General features: G+C 44.3%; 1 protein-coding gene across 6 annotated transcripts in view; it reads left to right on the forward strand.

Moving 5' to 3' along the window:
* Positions 1-17,500, forward strand: part of lama2 (laminin, alpha 2) — a 230,178-nt gene that overhangs the window by 201,282 nt on the left and 11,396 nt on the right. For 5 of the 6 annotated variants that reach the window (XM_058391553.1, XM_058391554.1, XM_058391555.1 and 2 more), the window contains 13 exons: positions 915-1,097; positions 2,722-2,876; positions 3,871-4,014; positions 6,331-6,464; positions 6,779-6,938; positions 10,544-10,668; positions 10,751-10,913; positions 10,996-11,140; positions 11,547-11,685; positions 12,573-12,693; positions 12,783-13,013; positions 15,402-15,553; positions 16,051-16,227. In XM_058391553.1, the coding sequence (XP_058247536.1) occupies positions 915-1,097; positions 2,722-2,876; positions 3,871-4,014; positions 6,331-6,464; positions 6,779-6,938; positions 10,544-10,668; positions 10,751-10,913; positions 10,996-11,140; positions 11,547-11,685; positions 12,573-12,693; positions 12,783-13,013; positions 15,402-15,553; positions 16,051-16,227 (2,029 nt within the window). Of the gene's footprint in view, positions 1-914; positions 1,098-2,721; positions 2,877-3,870; positions 4,015-6,330; positions 6,465-6,778; positions 6,939-10,543; positions 10,669-10,750; positions 10,914-10,995; positions 11,141-11,546; positions 11,686-12,107; positions 12,497-12,572; positions 12,694-12,782; positions 13,014-15,401; positions 15,554-16,050; positions 16,228-17,500 lie in introns of those variants that run through there. The other variant, XM_058391558.1, reaches the window with a different exon arrangement.

Below are 17,500 nucleotides of genomic sequence, written 5' to 3' on the forward strand. Positions count from 1 at the left end.
TGATTCTGAAAAATGTAGAATATTTAAAAAGTTCTAGCATAAAGTTTTACTGTAAATGTTTTAGACATGATTAAGTAGTCTAAGCCACATTTGACGTTTTCAACTGTAAAGTTCACCATAAAGCTTTCTGGAGTTTGTGAGCTTACAACATTATAATTATTCTCATTTGTTTACTGTAAAGTTTACAGCGCATCTCTGGATGTTCTTAACTCAGTGTAAAGTTTAGTGTAAAATGTGTGTAAAGTCTGAATATTACGAACATTCAGAATCTTTTACTGTAAAGATTACACTTTTTTAAATCTATAGGACTGAGGCACCTTCATATAGATATAGAGCTTTTTTTTCTGTTAAGTTTACTTAGGGAAATGATATTATTATCTAATCTTTAAAGTACACAAACTTTAAAACCTCCAAACAACCACAAGCTGTACTGTGAACATTTATGGAGCCAGATTTATAGCAAAGATGAGCAAATTTACAGTTAGAAGTTTACAGACTTCCATAAAGATTTTACAGTAAATTTTACACTGAATGAAGAAAATCCAGAGAAACTGTACTGTAGACTATTCAGTGTAAATACAGATCTGTAGGACTCCATACTTTTTAATATTGTGTAGTTTTCATTCTACATTTTATTGTAAAGTTCATTTGTAATAGTTATGTATTTTGAATTCACTGTAAAGTTTACTGTAAAGTAGTTTGAAGGTTATTAAGCTCGCGATATTAAGTTCTGGATAAATGAATATAGTCCTTAAGATCTGAGTAAAATTTCACTTAATTAACTGATGTTTGGAAAACTTTTACTTTCTTTCTCTAAGATTTTTTTTCTATAATCTCTTCAGATGTTTGTTTCTTATGTTTTAGTAAATCTTACTGTAAACTTCCTGTAAAATCCCTGGTTTATCTCCTCTCAGACACGGCAGCTAAGCTCCAGGCCACGAAGCAGAAGGCGGGTAATGCTAACGGCACGGCGCTCGAGGTTCTGGCTCGGCTCAAAGACATGAACCAGAACCTGATGGGTCTGAATCGGAACTACAGCAAGCTGAAGGACGACATCAACAAGGCCAACAACCTCATCCAGGACCCTGAGAAAAACAGTAGGAGTTTTCATGTAGCTGTTACTTTAGGCTTAGATAAATGTTCATACCTTGCAGGTTTACAGATCAGAAAGCGCTGAGTGCTGTATTAGTGTGTTTAATAAAGAAGAGTGTGTTGACTGGAGCAGTGATTTTACACTCCAGCTTTTTTACAAATTTAGTTCAGCTTTCAGAATAACTGAAGTTTTCCTGATGTTCTGTAGAACTTCTCTTAATTGCTTTCCTGTCTTTAAATCTTGTGTGATTACAAGCGTCTCAGTGTGTCTCACCATCATATTTTTATCCTTTTTCTCCTCCCACGTTTTATATCACAAACGTCAACAGCGATAAGTACGTATCCCAGTTCCTTTACCTCCATCTACAGCTTCAGCGGCATGTTCCACCCTCCACACCCACGCCGACGCATGCACATCCCTCCGGCTGACTGAGCTGCTCTTTCCTCACATCTACATCTCTATTTTATTCCCCAGCAAAGCTAAAAAAAAGTCACAAAACCTGCTAGGCTAACATGCGCTTTAGCTTAAACTATGCTAATCATGAATACACGCTTACCCTGCTTCCTAGTGCTGTCTTTAACATCCACTTCACTCTGTACTTTATTCAACCCCCTGGTCTAAACCCGGCTATCATCTGAAATAATCAGCTCTTGGGTCGAGGTTAGCGTGGGGGACGAGTCGAACTTTACACACAGCTATCTTTAAACCAGCTAAGACATGTTAGATACACCTTCAAAAATCAGATATCCAATGAAATTCTATCTGATTACCAAACTGAAATAAAATTAAACTTCATACAGACACCTGAATACTGAAACTAACTGAATAAAAAAAACTAGTTTTTCCTGAAAGGAACAGAATTGTTTGCTAGTAGAGTAAGATAACTTGATTACTTACTTACTCACTTAATAAGTTGAAAAAAATATACCTAAAGTCTACACAATATAAATAATAATTTAAAAAAAATCGGTACCTATAGAAATATACAATTAAAAAAAAAGCCAAAATGAAGGTAAATGTTTTATTTTTCTTTTATAGTATTATAACATATTTACTTATTTTATTTAAAATATATATTAATTAATATTATATTTATTTTTTATTTTTTTATTTTTTAATTATCTAAATTTTTTACATTTATATTTATAAAATTAAAATAATTTATTATTTTAAGAAAATTATTATTTTATTAATTCATTAATTAATTTATTCATTTTACTTTACATTTTACAAAAAAAATCTCAAAATAAGTTAACCAATCTTAAAAAATGGTTTCTATTCATTTTAAAAAGAAAAAACAATAATTGGAAATCATTGTGTAGAACTGAAAGGTTAGATATAATTTGTGTATTTGAGATGTTTCTGTTCTCAGTGGTGTAATCTTAAACACTGAAAGTCGAGGGTGTGGTAAATATCTGAACACAGGTTTAGTGCTATTTCTGTCCTCCTGCTCTCTTCCTTTAACAGCTTGTGCTGAATAAACTCCAACTATAACGCAGTATCACTCCGATACGTCCTGGCTTTATCCTCTAATGTGGAAAAAATCACTCAGATTGTTTTAAATGCTGTCTAACACCTCACTGTTTGTATCTACCTGCCTGTGTGTGTGTGTGTGTGTGTGGTTAAAGTCCACGCAGCCGGTGCTAAAGTGAAGGATCTGGAGGATGAAGCCGAGCGACTGCTGGAGAAGCTGAAGCCGATTCAAGAGCTGCAGGACAACCTGCGGAAAAACATCTCTCAGATTAAAGAGCTCATTAATCAGGCTCGCAAACAGGCCAACTCTGTGAGTCCTGAACACACACACACACATTATATATATATATATATATATATATATATATATATATATATATATATATATATATATATATATATATGTTCTATGACTACCCATTTATAAATATCCATCCCTATTTATCCACTTTTACACCTCAGATAGAAAAACATTTTAATAACAGTTGTGGAAACTCTTAATATAATCTCTGATTAAAGCAGTGATTCATTCTTAATGAGAAACAGCAGACGTTAATATTATATTACTTTATATTCAGTTTATTTTACAGCTTCATGTCAGTAAAAAACATGATGTTGCTGCAGTACCAGCACAGGGCAGAATCAGAATCAGAGGTCCTTCTCTAGCTAGCTCAACTGATGTAGCTGTACACGCTGCAGAGAATCAGCAATAACACAATAAACAAAACAAACACTGCAGGAAGCAACAGCAAAAATACATTCTACAGATATTACTGCTGACTGACAGGAGCCGCCCCCCCCCACTCGAGTGTGTAATGATATTGTTACAGATCTGTTTTAAGATCCTCTCCTCTGAGACTGACCACAAATCCACCGTGTGTTTTGTCTCATTCAGCTAGATTCGTTTTCCATTGTTTGTTTCTTATGCAGTTACTTTATGGAAAAACAGACAAAACTTTCAATGACCTGGGTTGGTTGGTTGGTTGGTTGGTTGGTTTGTTTATTTGTTTCTATTCTTACGTTATACAGCGTAGCATAATGCTTGTTTTGTATTTAAACATTTACTAATAGCTATTATTTCTGTTAAATAAAATGTTAAGATAAATAGCTACGCATTAAATTCCCACTCTACTAGTGTAATCCGACTGAATGGTTACTATAGCAACCAATATGGCCAATAAAAGCCACTACGCTAGGAACAAATAGATATACAAAGTCTTTAAAAAACGGATTAGATTTAGCGCTGCTGCGTAAACAGATATGATCAGTGTTATATATCAAACTTCCTGACCCTTGACCTCCAGATCAAAGTGTCTGTGGCGTCCAGGGGAGACTGTATCCGCACCTACAGGCCGGACATTAAGAAAGGACGCTACAACACCATCATCCTGAACGTAAAGACGCTCGCCGCAGACAACCTGCTCTTCTACCTCGGCTCGGCTAAATTCGTGAGTAATGAAGCATGTGGACCAGCTTCACGTGACAAACACACACCTGGAACACCACGTGCTTTCATCTTCATTTCCTGTTCATTCTCTTCGTGTAAATTCAGGTGTCTATGGTTACATTTGTTAACACAGTGATAAAGTCACCTTTTTATATTGACACAGACTCTATTCTGGGGCAGGGCCATGTATGAGCTTCTGGGGCGGGGCCATGTATAAGCTTCTAGGGCGGGGCCATGTATAAGCTTCTAGGGCGGGGCCATGTATAAGCTTCTAGGGTGGGGCCATGTATGAGGTTCTTGGGTGGGGCCATGTATGAGCTTCTGGGGCGGGGCCATGTATGAGCTTCTGGGGCAGGGCCATGTATGAGCTTCTAGGGCAGGGCCATGTATGAGCTTCTGGGGCGGGGCCATGTATGAGCTTTTGGGGCAGGGCCATGTATGAGCTTCTGGGGCGGGGCCATGTATGAGCTTCTAGGGCGGGGCCATGTATGAGCTTCTGGGGCGGGGCCATGTATGAGCTTCTGGGGCGGCGCCATGTATGAGCTTCTAGGGCAGGGCCATGTATGAGCTTCTGGGGCAGGGCCATGTATGAGCTTCTGGGGCAGGGCCATGTATGAGCTTCTGGGGCGGGGCCATGTATGAGCTTCTGGGGAAGGGCCATGTATGAGCTTCTGGGGCGGGGCCATGTATGAGCTTCTGGGGCGGGGCCATGTATGAGCTTCTAGGGCAGGGTCATGTATAAGCTTCTGGGGCAGGGCCATGTATGAACTTCTGGGGCGGGGCCATGTATGAGCTTCTGGGGCGGGGCCATGTATGAGCTTCTGGGGCAGGGTCATGTATAAGCTTCTAGGGTGGGGCCATGTATGAGCTTCTTGGGTGGGGCCATGTATGAGCTTCTAGGGCGGGGCCATGTATGAGCTTCTTGGGTGGGGCCATGTATGAGCTTCTGGGGTGGGGCCATGTATGAGCTTCTGGGGCGGGGCCATGTATGAGCTTTTGGGGCAGGGCCATGTATGAGCTTCTGGGGCAGGGCCATGTATGAGCTTCTGGGGCGGGGCCATGTATGAGCTTCTGGGGCGGGGCCATGTATGAGCTTCTGGGGCGGGGCCATGTATGAGCTTCTGGGGCGGGGCCATGTATGAGCTTCTGGGGCGGCGCCATGTATGAGCTTCTGGGGCAGGGCCATGTATGAGCTTCTGGGGCAGGGCCATGTATGAGCTTCTAGGGCGGGGCCATGTATGAGCTTCTGGGGCGGGGCCATGTATGAGCTTCTGGGGCAGGGCCATGTATGAGCTTCTGGGGCAGGGCCATGTATGAGCTTCTGGGGCGGGGCCATGTATGAGCTTCTGGGGCGGGGCCATGTATGAGCTTCTGGGGCGGGGCCATGTATAAGCTTCTTGGGCGGGGCCATGTATGAGCTTCTGGGGCAGGGCCATGTATAAGCTTAGTTGTGATGTCACAACAAACAGCTGAACAGTTCTGAACCAATCACATCAGATGTAGATTACTCAATGATGTGGTCAACTATTTCTGTTTATCTTTATCTTTACAGAAAGAAAGAAAGAAAGAACATTAGTCTTGTAGATTCTGTACAAAACCAAAGTAACAATTCATGTTCAGTAATTATTAATAAGAATGAAATATATTCATTTATCTTTCTCTCTCTCTCTTTCTCTCTCTGTCTTTCTCTTTCTCTGTCTCTCCTTCTCTCTCTCTCTCTCTCTCTGTCTCTCTCTCTCTCTCTCTGTCTTTCTCTCTCTCTCTCTCTCTCTCTGTCTCTCTCTCTCTGTCTCTCTCTCTCTGTCTTTCTCTCTCTCTCTCTCTCTCTCTCTCTCTCTCTCTCTGTCTCTCTCTCTCTGTCTTTCTCTCTCTCTCTCTCTCTCTCTCTCTCTCTCTCTCTCTCCTGGAAATGGAGAAACCTTATTATCAGTAGAACATGAGCAGGAGGAGTGTGTGTTTCCTCACGACTGCTTTAATGAGGAAACATTAAAATGCACATCGTGTTTATTACTTCAAATCCACAGATAAGCAGCCATTACCTGCGGCTAAGAGGGAAACAATAAAAGCTTATTACTGCTTCTTTGGACCTAATACAATCCACACACACACACACACACACACACATCCCACGAGAAGGTGTGTGATCAGGGCAGTGAGGCAGCAGCAGCAATTAGCCGGGAGTTTAAACTGAGGCTGTTTCACGCTGATTTCCCATGAGACGTCTCAAGTACACACACACTCACACACACACACACACACTTGTCTTGCTTTGCCACTGGTTTGGAGTGTACACGCGTGTCTGTGTGTTTGCGTGTAGGTGGATTTCCTGGCGATCGAGATGAGGAAGGGTAAGGTGAACTTCCTGTGGGACGTCGGGTCAGGGGTCGGCCGAGTGGAGTATCCCGACCTCGCCATTAATGATGGAAACTGGCACAGAATCGAAGCCTCACGGTACACACACACACACGCACTCTCTCACACACACACGCTCTCTCACACACACACGCTCTCTCACACACACGCATGCACGCACGTTATCATGTTAAGTCATACATACAGTATATATAAGCAGGTTTTTAAGCTAGAAGTTCTGTAAGAAGGACACACCGCTTTCCAGAAGCTTAAAGTGATGGAGGGACAAAAGAAAAATAGAATAGACAGTCACAGTAATGAATCTCGAAGGATGAAAGAAAGAAAGAAAGAAAGAAAGAAGCATCAGAAAAGATGTGTTCTAATATGTGTGTGTGTGTGTGTGTGTGTTTCAGTGTGGGTCTGAATGGCAGTATTTCCGTTCGGCCCCTCGAGGGCCCCAAAGCGGGCATCGTACCCACCTGGCAGAGTGCCAAGTCACCTGAGAGCTACACGGTGCTGGATGTGGATCAGAACGCTTACCTGTTTGTAGGAGGAATGTTGGGCAGTATAAAGGTACACACTAACACTACACACTAACACACAACACTACACACAAACACACTAACACTACACACAAACACACTAACACACTACACACTAACAACACAACACACACTAACAACACAATACACACTAACACACTACACACTAACACACTACACACTAACAACACAATACACACTAACACACTACACACTAACACCACAATACACACTAACACACTACACACTAACACCACAATACACACTAACACACTACACACTAACACACTACACACTAACACACTGCACACGCTACACACTAACACACTGCATACAAACACAACACACTGCACACAAACACACAACACACAAACACACTGCATACAAACACAACACACTGCACACTAACACACTAAACACAAACACACTGCATACAAACACAACACACTGCACACTAACACACTACACACAAACACACTACATACAAACACACAACACACTATACACAAACAACACACTAACACACTGCACATGCTACACACTAACACACTGCATACAAACACACTACACACAAACACACAACACACTAATACACTGCACACTAACACACTGGGAGGAAAGGGAAGGGAAGGGAAGGGAGGGAAGGGAATCGAAGGGAAGAGAGGGAAGGGAAGGGAAGGGAAGGGAAGGGAAGGGAATCAAAGGGAAGGGAGGAAAGGGAAGGGAATCAAAGGGAAGGGAGGAAAGGGAAGGGAATCAAAGGGAAGGGAAGGGAGGAAAGAGAAGGGAATCGAAGGGAAGGGAGGAAAGGGAAGGGAGGCAAGGGAAGGGAGGAAAGGGAAGGGAGGAAAGGGAAGGGAAGGGAATCGAAGGGAAGGGAGGAAAGGGAAGGGAGGCAAGGGAAGGGAGGAAAGAGAAGGGAGGAAAGGGAAGGGAATCAAAGGGAAGGGAGGAAAGGGAAGGGAATCAAAGGGAAGAGAGGAAAGGGAAGGGAATCGAAGGGAAGGGAGGAAAGAGAAGGGAATCGAAGGGAAGGGAGGAAAGGGAAGGGAATTAAAGGGAAGGGAGGAAAGAGAAGGGAATCGAAGGGAAGGGAGGAAAGAGAAGGGAATCGAAGGGAAGGGAGGAAAGGGAAGGGAGGAAAGAGAAGGGAGGAAAGGAAAGGGAATCGAAGGGAAGGGAGGAATGGGAAGGGAATCGAAGGGAAGGGAGGAAAGGGATGGGAAGGGAGGAAAGAGAAGGGAATTGAAGGGAAGGGAGGAAAGAGAAGGGAATCGAAGGGAAGGGAATCAAAGGGAAGAGAGGAAAGAGAAGGGAGGAAAGGGAAGGGAATCAAAGGGAAGGGAGGAAAGAGAAGGGAGGAAAGAGAAGGGAATCGAAGGGAAGGGAGGAAAGGGAAGGGAGGAAAGAGAAGGGAGGAAAGGGAAGGGAATCAAAGGGAAGGGAGGAAAGGGAAGGGAGGAAAGGGAAGGGAATCGAAGGGAAGGGAGGAAAGAGAAGGGAATCGAAGGGAAGGGAGGAAAGGGAAGGGAAGGGAATCAAAGGGAAGGGGGGAAAGGGAAGGGAATCGAAGGGAAGGGAGGAAAGGGAAGGGAATTAAAGGGAAGGGAGGAAAGAGAAGGGAATCGAAGGGAAGGGAGGAAAGGGAAGGGAATTAAAGGGAAGGGAGGAAAGAGAAGGGAATCGAAGGGAAGGGAGGAAAGAGAAGGGAATCGAAGGGAAGGGAGGAAAGGGAAGGGAATCAAAGGGAAGGGAGGAAAGAGAAGGGAATTGAAGGGAAGGGAGGAAAGGGAAGGGAATTAAAGGGAAGGGAGGAAAGAGAAGGGAATCGAAGGGAAGGGAGGAAAGAGAAGGGAATCGAAGGGAAGGGAGGAAAGGGAAGGGAATTAAAGGGAAGGGAGGAAAGAGAAGGGAATCGAAGGGAAGGGAGGAAAGAGAAGGGAATCGAAGGGAAGGGAGGAAAGGGAAGGGAGGAAAGAGAAGGGAGGAAAGGGAAGGGAATTGAAGGGAAGGGAGGAAAGGGAAGGGAGGCAAGGGAAGGGAGGAAAGGGAAGGGAATCGAAGGGAAGGGAGGGAAGGGAAGGGAATCGAAGGGAAGGGAGGGAAGGGAAGGGAATCGAAGGGAAGGGAGGAAAGGGAAGGGAGGCAAGGGAAGGGAGGAAAGAGAAGGGAGGAAAGGGAAGGGAATTGAAGGGAAGGGAGGAAAGGGAAGGGAGGAAAGAGAAGGGAGGAAAGGGAAGGGAATCGAAGGGAAGGGAATCAAAGGGAAGGGAGGGAAGGGAAGGGAATTGAAGGGAAGGGAAGGGAGGAAAGAGAAGGGAATCGAAGGGAAGGGAGGAAAGGGAAGGGAGGAAAGGGAAGGTAATCAAAAGGCAGGGAGGAAAGGGAAGGGAATCAAAGGGAAGAGAGGAAAGGGAAGGGAATCGAAGGGGAGAGAGGAAAGAGAAGGGAATCAAAGGGAAGGGAGGAAAGGGAAGGGAGGAAAGAGAAGGGAGGAAAGGGAAGGGAATCGAAGGGAAGGGAATCAAAGGGAAGGGAGGAATGGGAAGGGAATTGAAGGGAAGGGAGGAAAGGGATGGGAAGGGAGGAAAGAGAAGGGAATTGAAGGGAAGGGAGGAAAGGGAAGGGAATCAAAGGGAAGAGAGGAAAGGGAAGGGAGGAAAGAGAAGGGAATCGAAGGGAAGGGAGGAAAGGGAAGGGAATCAAAGGGAAGGGAGGAAAGGGAAGGGAATCAAAGGGAAGAGAGGAAAGGGAAGGGAATCGAAGGGAAGGGAGGAAAGGGAAGGGAAGGGAGGAAAGAGAAGGGAATCGAAGGGAAGGGAGGAAAGGGAAGGGAATCAAAGGGAAGGGAGGAAAGAGAAGGGAATCGAAGGGAAGGGAGGAAAGGGAAGGGAATCAAAGGGAAGAGAGGAAAGGGAAGGGAATCGAAGGGGAGAGAGGAAAGGGAAGGGAATCAAAGGGAAGGGAGGAAAGAGAAGGGAATCGAAGGGAAGGGAGGAAAGGGAAGGGAATCAAAGGGAAGGGAGGAAAGAGAAGGGAATCTAAGGGAAGGGAGGAAAGGGAAGGGAGGAAAGAGAAGGGAGGAAAGGGAAGGGAGGAAAGGGAAGGGAATCGAAGGGAAGGGAAGGGAGGAAAGAGAAGGGAATCGAAGGGAAGGGAGGAAAGGGAAGGGAGGAAAGGGAAGGGAATCGAAGGGAAGGGAGGAAAGGGAAGGGAATCGAATCGAAGGGAAGGGAGGAGAGGGATAGGAAGGGAAGGGAGGGAAGGGATGGGATGGGAAGGGAAGGGAAGGGAGGAAAGGGATGGAACGGAAGGCATGTAAAGGGAGGGAATAAAAAGGAAGTGGTGACAGAAGGAGACAAGAAGTGGATGATCAGATAAGAAGATGAAAAGTATTGAGGAGACAGAATAAGAATAGTTGGAAGGCAATGAAGTAAAGAGATAGGAAGAGAGGAGAGGGGAAGGGAAGTGAGGGAAGGGAAGGGAAGGGATGGGACAGGGAAAAGAAATGGAAAGCCTGAGATGGGAGAAGGTGAGAGAGCTATGAATGACAGGAAAAGGGAGTCAGGAGTAAGGAAAAGAAAGGTAAGTCATATCCAGACTGGTGTGTGTGTGTGTTTGTGTGTGTAATGGCAGAAAGCAGATGCGGTGAAGACTATCACATTCTCCGGCTGTATGGGAGAGACGTATTTGGACGGTAAACCAATCGGATTGTGGAACTATAGAGAGAGAGATGGAGACTGTAAAGGATGTGTGGTCAGGTATACACACTAACACACTCATGGCTATGGTTTTAAACACTGCTGAATTTATAGAAACTGATGTGTGTGTGTGTGTGTGTAGTCCTCAACCTGCTGACTCTGAAGCTGTGGTTCAGTTTGATGGTGAGGGTTACGCTGCAGTCAGTCGTCCAGTCAGATGGAACCCCAACAGTTCCACAGTGACGTTCAAGTTCCGCACTTTCTCCACCAGCGCTGTGATGATGTATCTCGCCACCAAGGACATGGTAACATACACTTCAGTTAACACACATACAAATATACACACAACCCCCACACATCTACCCCAAACTCTGTCTCTCTGAGCAGAAAGACTTTATGAGTATCGAGCTGAGTGAGGGTCGTGTCAAGGTCAGCTATGATCTTGGTTCTGGTACTGGCTTCGCCCTCAGCCAGAAACGACAAAACGATGGACGATGGAAGTCACTCACCATGACTCGCTCCAAAAAACAAGGTAACTGTTACTATTAGAGCTAAACTTTTCTATTGGTTTAGGATTAGGATTTAGATTTAGTGTTAGGGTTAGAGTTGGCCTTAGGGGTAAGAGTTAGGGGTTAAGGTCAGGGTTAGAGGTTAAGGTTAGAGTTAGGGTTTAGAGTAAGCCTCTTGATACTTGTCCAGATAACAAAAAAGTTACTTGTCAAATTTGATTCTATGAAGGTGAGGTATTCTCTGCAAAGATGAACTTGAACTTGGCGTGTACAGGGTAGCTTCAGTTAAGGTGGGTTAGAGTTCCACGTTGTGGCATTTAAACAAAGCCCCTAACCCTAGCCGCTAACGCTGTTGATTGTGAAAGATGTGGGAAAAAAATGAACACACACAACCTGCATGAGGTTTACCGTCTAACCCTCACCTCTCAGGCACTGTGATCATCCTGGACATGGACTCGAACGAAGAGGAGAAACTTTCCATACATTCTCAGGGAGGAGCAACGGGTCTCAATCTGAAGGAGGATGAGAGGATCTATTTTGGTGGTTTACCAACCATCGGGAACTACAGGTAAACACCTTTAGCTAACAGGGCAGCAGGAGCTCAGTGGTTAATGCAACCCACACTGCCACATTTGGCTCGGTGAGCGAGGCCATTACCTCAGCTCTACAGTTTATTCTCTCTCAGCCAAATGAAGTAAATGTATGGTGTTGTGGGACCAGTGGAAGCCTGAGGCAACTGGATGATAGTTCAGTCTGTTTCAGCAGACGAGCAGACACTGGGGTCGATCCTTAATCGAGATCACCACCTAAAGGTTCTAGTGACTAGAGAATGCTCTGATATTTTTGGAGAACTTTCAACTGTTTAGAAATGGAAAATTCACCTGTAGCACTCAGCATCGTGTTTGGGAATTGACGTTGGAAAGATAACATGTTGAGTATTCTAACATATATGTATTGTTTTTTGTTTGTTTGTTTGTTTGTTTTCAATAGCAAATCCAGGTAAAGCTCTTACGATGTTTAAAACTTGCTTTGATGCATGTGCCAGATGCCATAACAAATATAATGCTAGAATAATTATCTTATCATCGTGTACTTTACAGCACACTCTTGCTTATCACCTGCTCCTAAGGCATACTCAGTATGGCGCTAAGTCACTCTTCTATCTCTGATATTGACACGCTATCAACTCTCACTGCATTAATCAGGCTTAATCTGAAGACGTATATAATATGTATGATGTAAAACTGTGTAAGCTCACTGAACTGTATGGTGGTTATTGTTATGTTATAAAAAATAAAATCCCTGGAAAGGACAGAGCCCTGAAAAATGTGGGCTATCCTGGTCACTGTAGATTGGTGGTGTGTGACCAGAATAAAAGGGGAACAGGAAGTACTGTAGATAGATAGGAATAGAAAGATATAGAACAGCTCTGTATCTCTGCATGTGGTGTTTCAGGCCCGAGGTGACCCTGAGGAGATACGCCGGGTGTATGAAGGACATTGAAGTTTCCAGAACACCGTACAACATCCTGAGCAGCCCAGACTACACTGGACTAACCAAGGGCTGCAGCATAGAGGTTTCTCCCTTCTTCTTTCTCTTGTAAAACTTTCTGCATGTCTTTTTTCTGTCTCTGTAACCCATTGCCCTGTCTCTCTCACGCTGCAGAACGTCCACACGGTCAGTTTCCCCAGGCCCGGATTTATGGAGTTGAGTCCGATGGTGTTTGATGTCGGCTCGGAGATCACGCTGTCCTTCAGCACCAAGAATGAAAACGGCATCATCTTGTATGGCCGAGGCGGAGTGACCACTTTGAGTCACCTCGTCCAGAGCACAAAGAACATCCAGAACCGGAACCGTTTCCTGAACCCAGGCCGCAAACGCAGGCAGACCGGAGAGGTGAGAGAGAAAAAGTGGACTAATGTGCAGATGATGAGAAGAAACAGACAGAAACAGATGCACAGATTAATAAGGAGAGAGACAGCAAGAGAGAGAGAGAGAGAGAGAGAGAGCAAAGCGTTCAGAAACCAGAGCAAAACTTTTAAAGATAAAAAAAGAGAATCAGTGAGATGGGAGAAGATGATTGCTAGAGAAGAGCAGGAGAAAAAAATCTCCTTAAAAAGACTGAAAGAGAGAGACAGGCAGACAGAGAGACAGACAGGAATACACAATCAGACAAGGATTGAGAGAAATAGATAGAAAGATTGATGGAGAGAAAGAGTAAAAGAGGGAGGGAGAGAGGAGGAAGATGAGTGTCTGCAGTCCTCAGTTCACCATAACAGTGATGAAGCCAGAGGGTTAGCGCTATGTCTCACATGCTATAAAGGAGATTGATGACTCACCTGTGTGTGTGTGTGTGTGTGTGTGTGTGTGTGTGTAATTGCTTCTGGCCGATATAAAACAAAACACACTCTCTCTCAAGACCAGCGGCGCAAGGATCGCTTTAATTAAAATATGACATCCTACGTCTCTTTCTGTAATGCCTCTCTCTTTCTTTATCTCTCTCTCTCTCTCTCTGTTTCTCTCGCTCTATCTCGAGGGCATCACATCAATTACGTGGTGCAGGTCGTAGCTTTAACCTGCTCTTCCTCCCTCCCTCCCTCCCTCCCTCGCTGCCTCAGTACGTCCCTGGCTCGTAAAAATAGATTTATTCTCCACCTCATTGATGGATGGGGTCCAATTTGCGCCGGCTCCTCGCGGGACAGCGTCCGAGAGCGTCCCCTTTTTGAAAATCATTATGGGCCTTAAATGAAGTGGATGCGGCCAGGGGTTGTATCCTGCTTCCCTTTTTTATTTTCTCCCCTTTTTTCCTTTCTCGCTTGTTCCTGCCATGAGGGCTTTCGAGAATCAAACCATGCTTGCGCATACCCTGCTGTAATTCTGGATCTACTCGAGGAGTGTGTGTGTGTGTGTGTATGTGTGTGTGTTTGCACTCAATCCTGTTGGAAGACACACACTCTACTCTTCTAAGAGCTTTCATGGTCAGCCAGGTCAGTCAACCATGCTCCTTTGTAAGTTATGTTAGATTAGAGCTTTAGATTACTTGTGGTGAAAGTTCTGGTTTGGGAAGGTGATAAAAATCAGGATCGTTACAGGATGGTCAGACAGACAGGACATGACCATGAGATCGAGTTAAACCGTAAAGGAGTGCTTTATTTATTAAGGGCTGTGGACAGAAGGTGGATGGTGGAACACAGTTGCTCAATGTGATGGTCAGTTCATAAAGGTCACTTTGTTGAAGGTGTCACATTTGTTGTCTTTCCTCTTTTTCCGATGTCAAGAAGGGAAGACATCACTAGCTATTATTGCTTGGCCTCCGTTTAGCTATCATAGCTTCAGGTTGTCCAGTAAGTTCTTGGAACCTGCAGGGCCCAAAAGGCAAAGCCCATTACTCCCAGAATCTGCTATATCAGGACAGAACTCCAGCAGGAATACTAGTAGCATTTTGATTATTGTCAAGAATTAGGAGTCTGTCCATCAGAGGAATGCTGTAGGTGTCAACGTGAGACACTTTATTGAGCCTCAGGAGGTCTTAAACTTCTGTCTGGCTTTAGCACTATCACTGTAGTGTTGGACCACAGGAGCTAAGGCCTGACACTGGGTCTTCAGAAAGGCTGGTGATGTCCAGTGGTGTTGGATGATGTTCAAGCAGGGGCCATGGGCCATTTGCTGCAGTGTTCCTCCAATTCTAGCTGTTTTCAGATCTGGAACAGGGCTTCTGTTTGTCACCAAGACCAGAGCCATGGTTCCTCTGAGCCTCTTGTAGACCTAGTCCTTGAGGCTCTAAGCCTCCTAATTACAACAGTGATTGATGTAGGACCAGTTCTAGTGGACTGTCTGCTTAATGATCCAGATCCTGTGTCTGTGGGTATGTCTGTTGAGCTCTGTAAGCTGCACTTTGCTGAACCCTGGCTGACTGTTGCCTTACTGGCCAGATATCTGATTCTGACTGGCTGACTCTGTCCGACTGTCTGTCTGTCTGACTGGTTGTCTGCCTGACTCTTTGGCTGACCCTCTGTCTGGCAGTCTTTCAGTCTGGCTGGGTGTCTGTCTGACTCTTTGTCAAGCTGTCTTATATCTGCCTGGTTATCTCTCTGTCTGACTGTATAGTTGTCTGTCTGACACCCTGCCTGGTTATCTCTCTGTCTGTCTGTCTGTCGTTCTGACAGTCTGATTGGTTCTCTGTGTCTCTGTTTGACTGATTCTATCATTGTTTATCATTGTTCTATATAGATTTAGTCTCTGTGTTAACCCTGTCTGTGTGTCTGTCTGTGTGTCTGTCTGTAGCCGTATGTGTCAGTACAGTTGAATAAGGGAGCTCTGGAGGTGCTGGTGTTCACGGGCAGTAAAAACCCTCGCCGGACCATCAGAAAACCTGATGGAGGGATCTTACACGACGGACTGGAGCACTCACTGCGCCTCCGCCGCCACTCAGGAGGGTGAGAGAGTCATTCACTCACCTTCTGTTTATCTTTCCCTGTCTCTCACTCCTTCTCTATATCTCTCTATCATTATTTTCATCTTCTTTCTTTCTACACCTCTTTTTCTAACTACTTGCTGGGTCTTCTCTCTCTCTCTCTCTCTCTCTCTCTCTTTCTCTCTCTCTCACACACACACATACACACACACACACACACACACTTTTAAATCTCTCACACATTTTCTGTATTTCACCCTTCATCCTTCTTTCTTTCTTTCTTTCTTTCTTTCTTTCTTTCTTTCTTTCTTTCTTTCTTTCTTTCTTTCTTTCTTTCTTTCTTTCTTTCTTTCTTTCTTTCTTTCTTTCCTTCTCCTAATTGCTTTTTTTTCTATTTGTACCATATTTCAATCTTTTCTCTCTCCTTCTGTCTCACTTTCATACTCTCTCTCTTTTCTTTCTTCTTATTGCAGTAACGTTTGAACATTGACAGAGTGTGTGTGTGTGTGTGTGTATTAGCTTATTCTCAGTGCAGGTGGATGAAGAGGAGCGACTGGAGCAGGCATTATCCAGTGATCAGCCAATCATTATTCAGAGGCTGTTTGTGGGCGGAGTCCCAGTTGACATGGCAGGTGGCCTGCAGAGACCTGGTCTGCCGTTCGAGGGCTGCATCTGGAACCTTCTGATCAACACAATGTACATCACACACACACACACACACACACACACACACACACACACACACACAGACACACATATTTATTCCTCCCATCAGAGAGCATTGATTTGAACAGAGAACATTTCATCTTTAATTGTATTCTTATTTCTCGGGTAAAACTTTACACCACACTCTTTACCTTTGGAGATCTGTAGATAACGGTCTCGGGTATAATATGATAAACCAAATTAGCAAGCGCCTCTTCACAGCTCCACAGAGCCAGGCTGGTGGCCATATGCTTTCATTACTTGGCTGTACATTAAATGTACACCTCCAGTCGAGAAACTGAGAAAGGTTAATATTTAGTGTGTTTAAAGACTTCTTTTGTAACTCAGACCTTCTGCGCCCCCTACTGGACACCCAGCATCACAGCAGCCCTGGGATAAAAAGCCCTGAAAACATTTTTACTGCTGTAATAAACTAATCGAGCGGTGTATCAGGGTCGATAATAACATGCTGTAAATCCGATGAGCTACGTTAGCCATTACTGCTGTACACACAGAGGAAGGTGCAATGCTGTGTGTGTGTGTGTGTGTGTTTCGTGGTTTAAAATGAGACGTTTGGCCTATGGCGCTGTTTTGAGGAGCAGTCATATAAATGAATCGCCGGGTTTTTCTTTCGCTAATGACGAGTATGAATCTCTGTCAGAAAGCCCTTGACCCCAGTGGCAGAGCGTTAAACGAGTGTGTCCTTGCTCATAACCGTGGCCATTATTCACTAGTCGCTCTGGTGTGTGTGTGTGTGTGTATGTGTGTGTGTGTGTGCGCGCACTGTGTAGCAAAATCAACCCCAAATCCAGCCCTCGATATGATATGATCTGAATTAACCACAAAAAGTCATTTGCATTTCAGTTCCCGTTCATCTGCTAGTTCTTATTAACAAGTTTATGCTAAAGCTATCTTTGCTATTCTGGAGCTGGCTAATCATTCACTAGTTATTGGGTTAATTAGCAATTTGCAAATGTAAAAAGTAACGAGTTATCACGTCCAATTTTGTAGCTAGCTAGTCATCTGCTAGCTATTTGGCGAGCTAGCATTAAGCTGGTGTCTTTAGAACTCTACATCAATCAGCGCTAAATTCTGAAAGGGAAGGGACGCTAATCTCATAGTTCATTTCAATGCTAATTTGCATAAAGGTCTTATCATCGGAATCTTGTGTTAAACCCTTTCACATTTCAAAGACTTTTAACCAAACCTGTAGGCTAAGCCAGCTAAGTAGGCTAGCTAGCGGTGTTAGCTAAAGTTAACAGTA

Source organism: Hemibagrus wyckioides, linkage group LG06 (assembly GCF_019097595.1).
Source record: "Hemibagrus wyckioides isolate EC202008001 linkage group LG06, SWU_Hwy_1.0, whole genome shotgun sequence".
Classification (NCBI taxonomy): Eukaryota; Metazoa; Chordata; class Actinopteri; order Siluriformes; family Bagridae; genus Hemibagrus; species Hemibagrus wyckioides.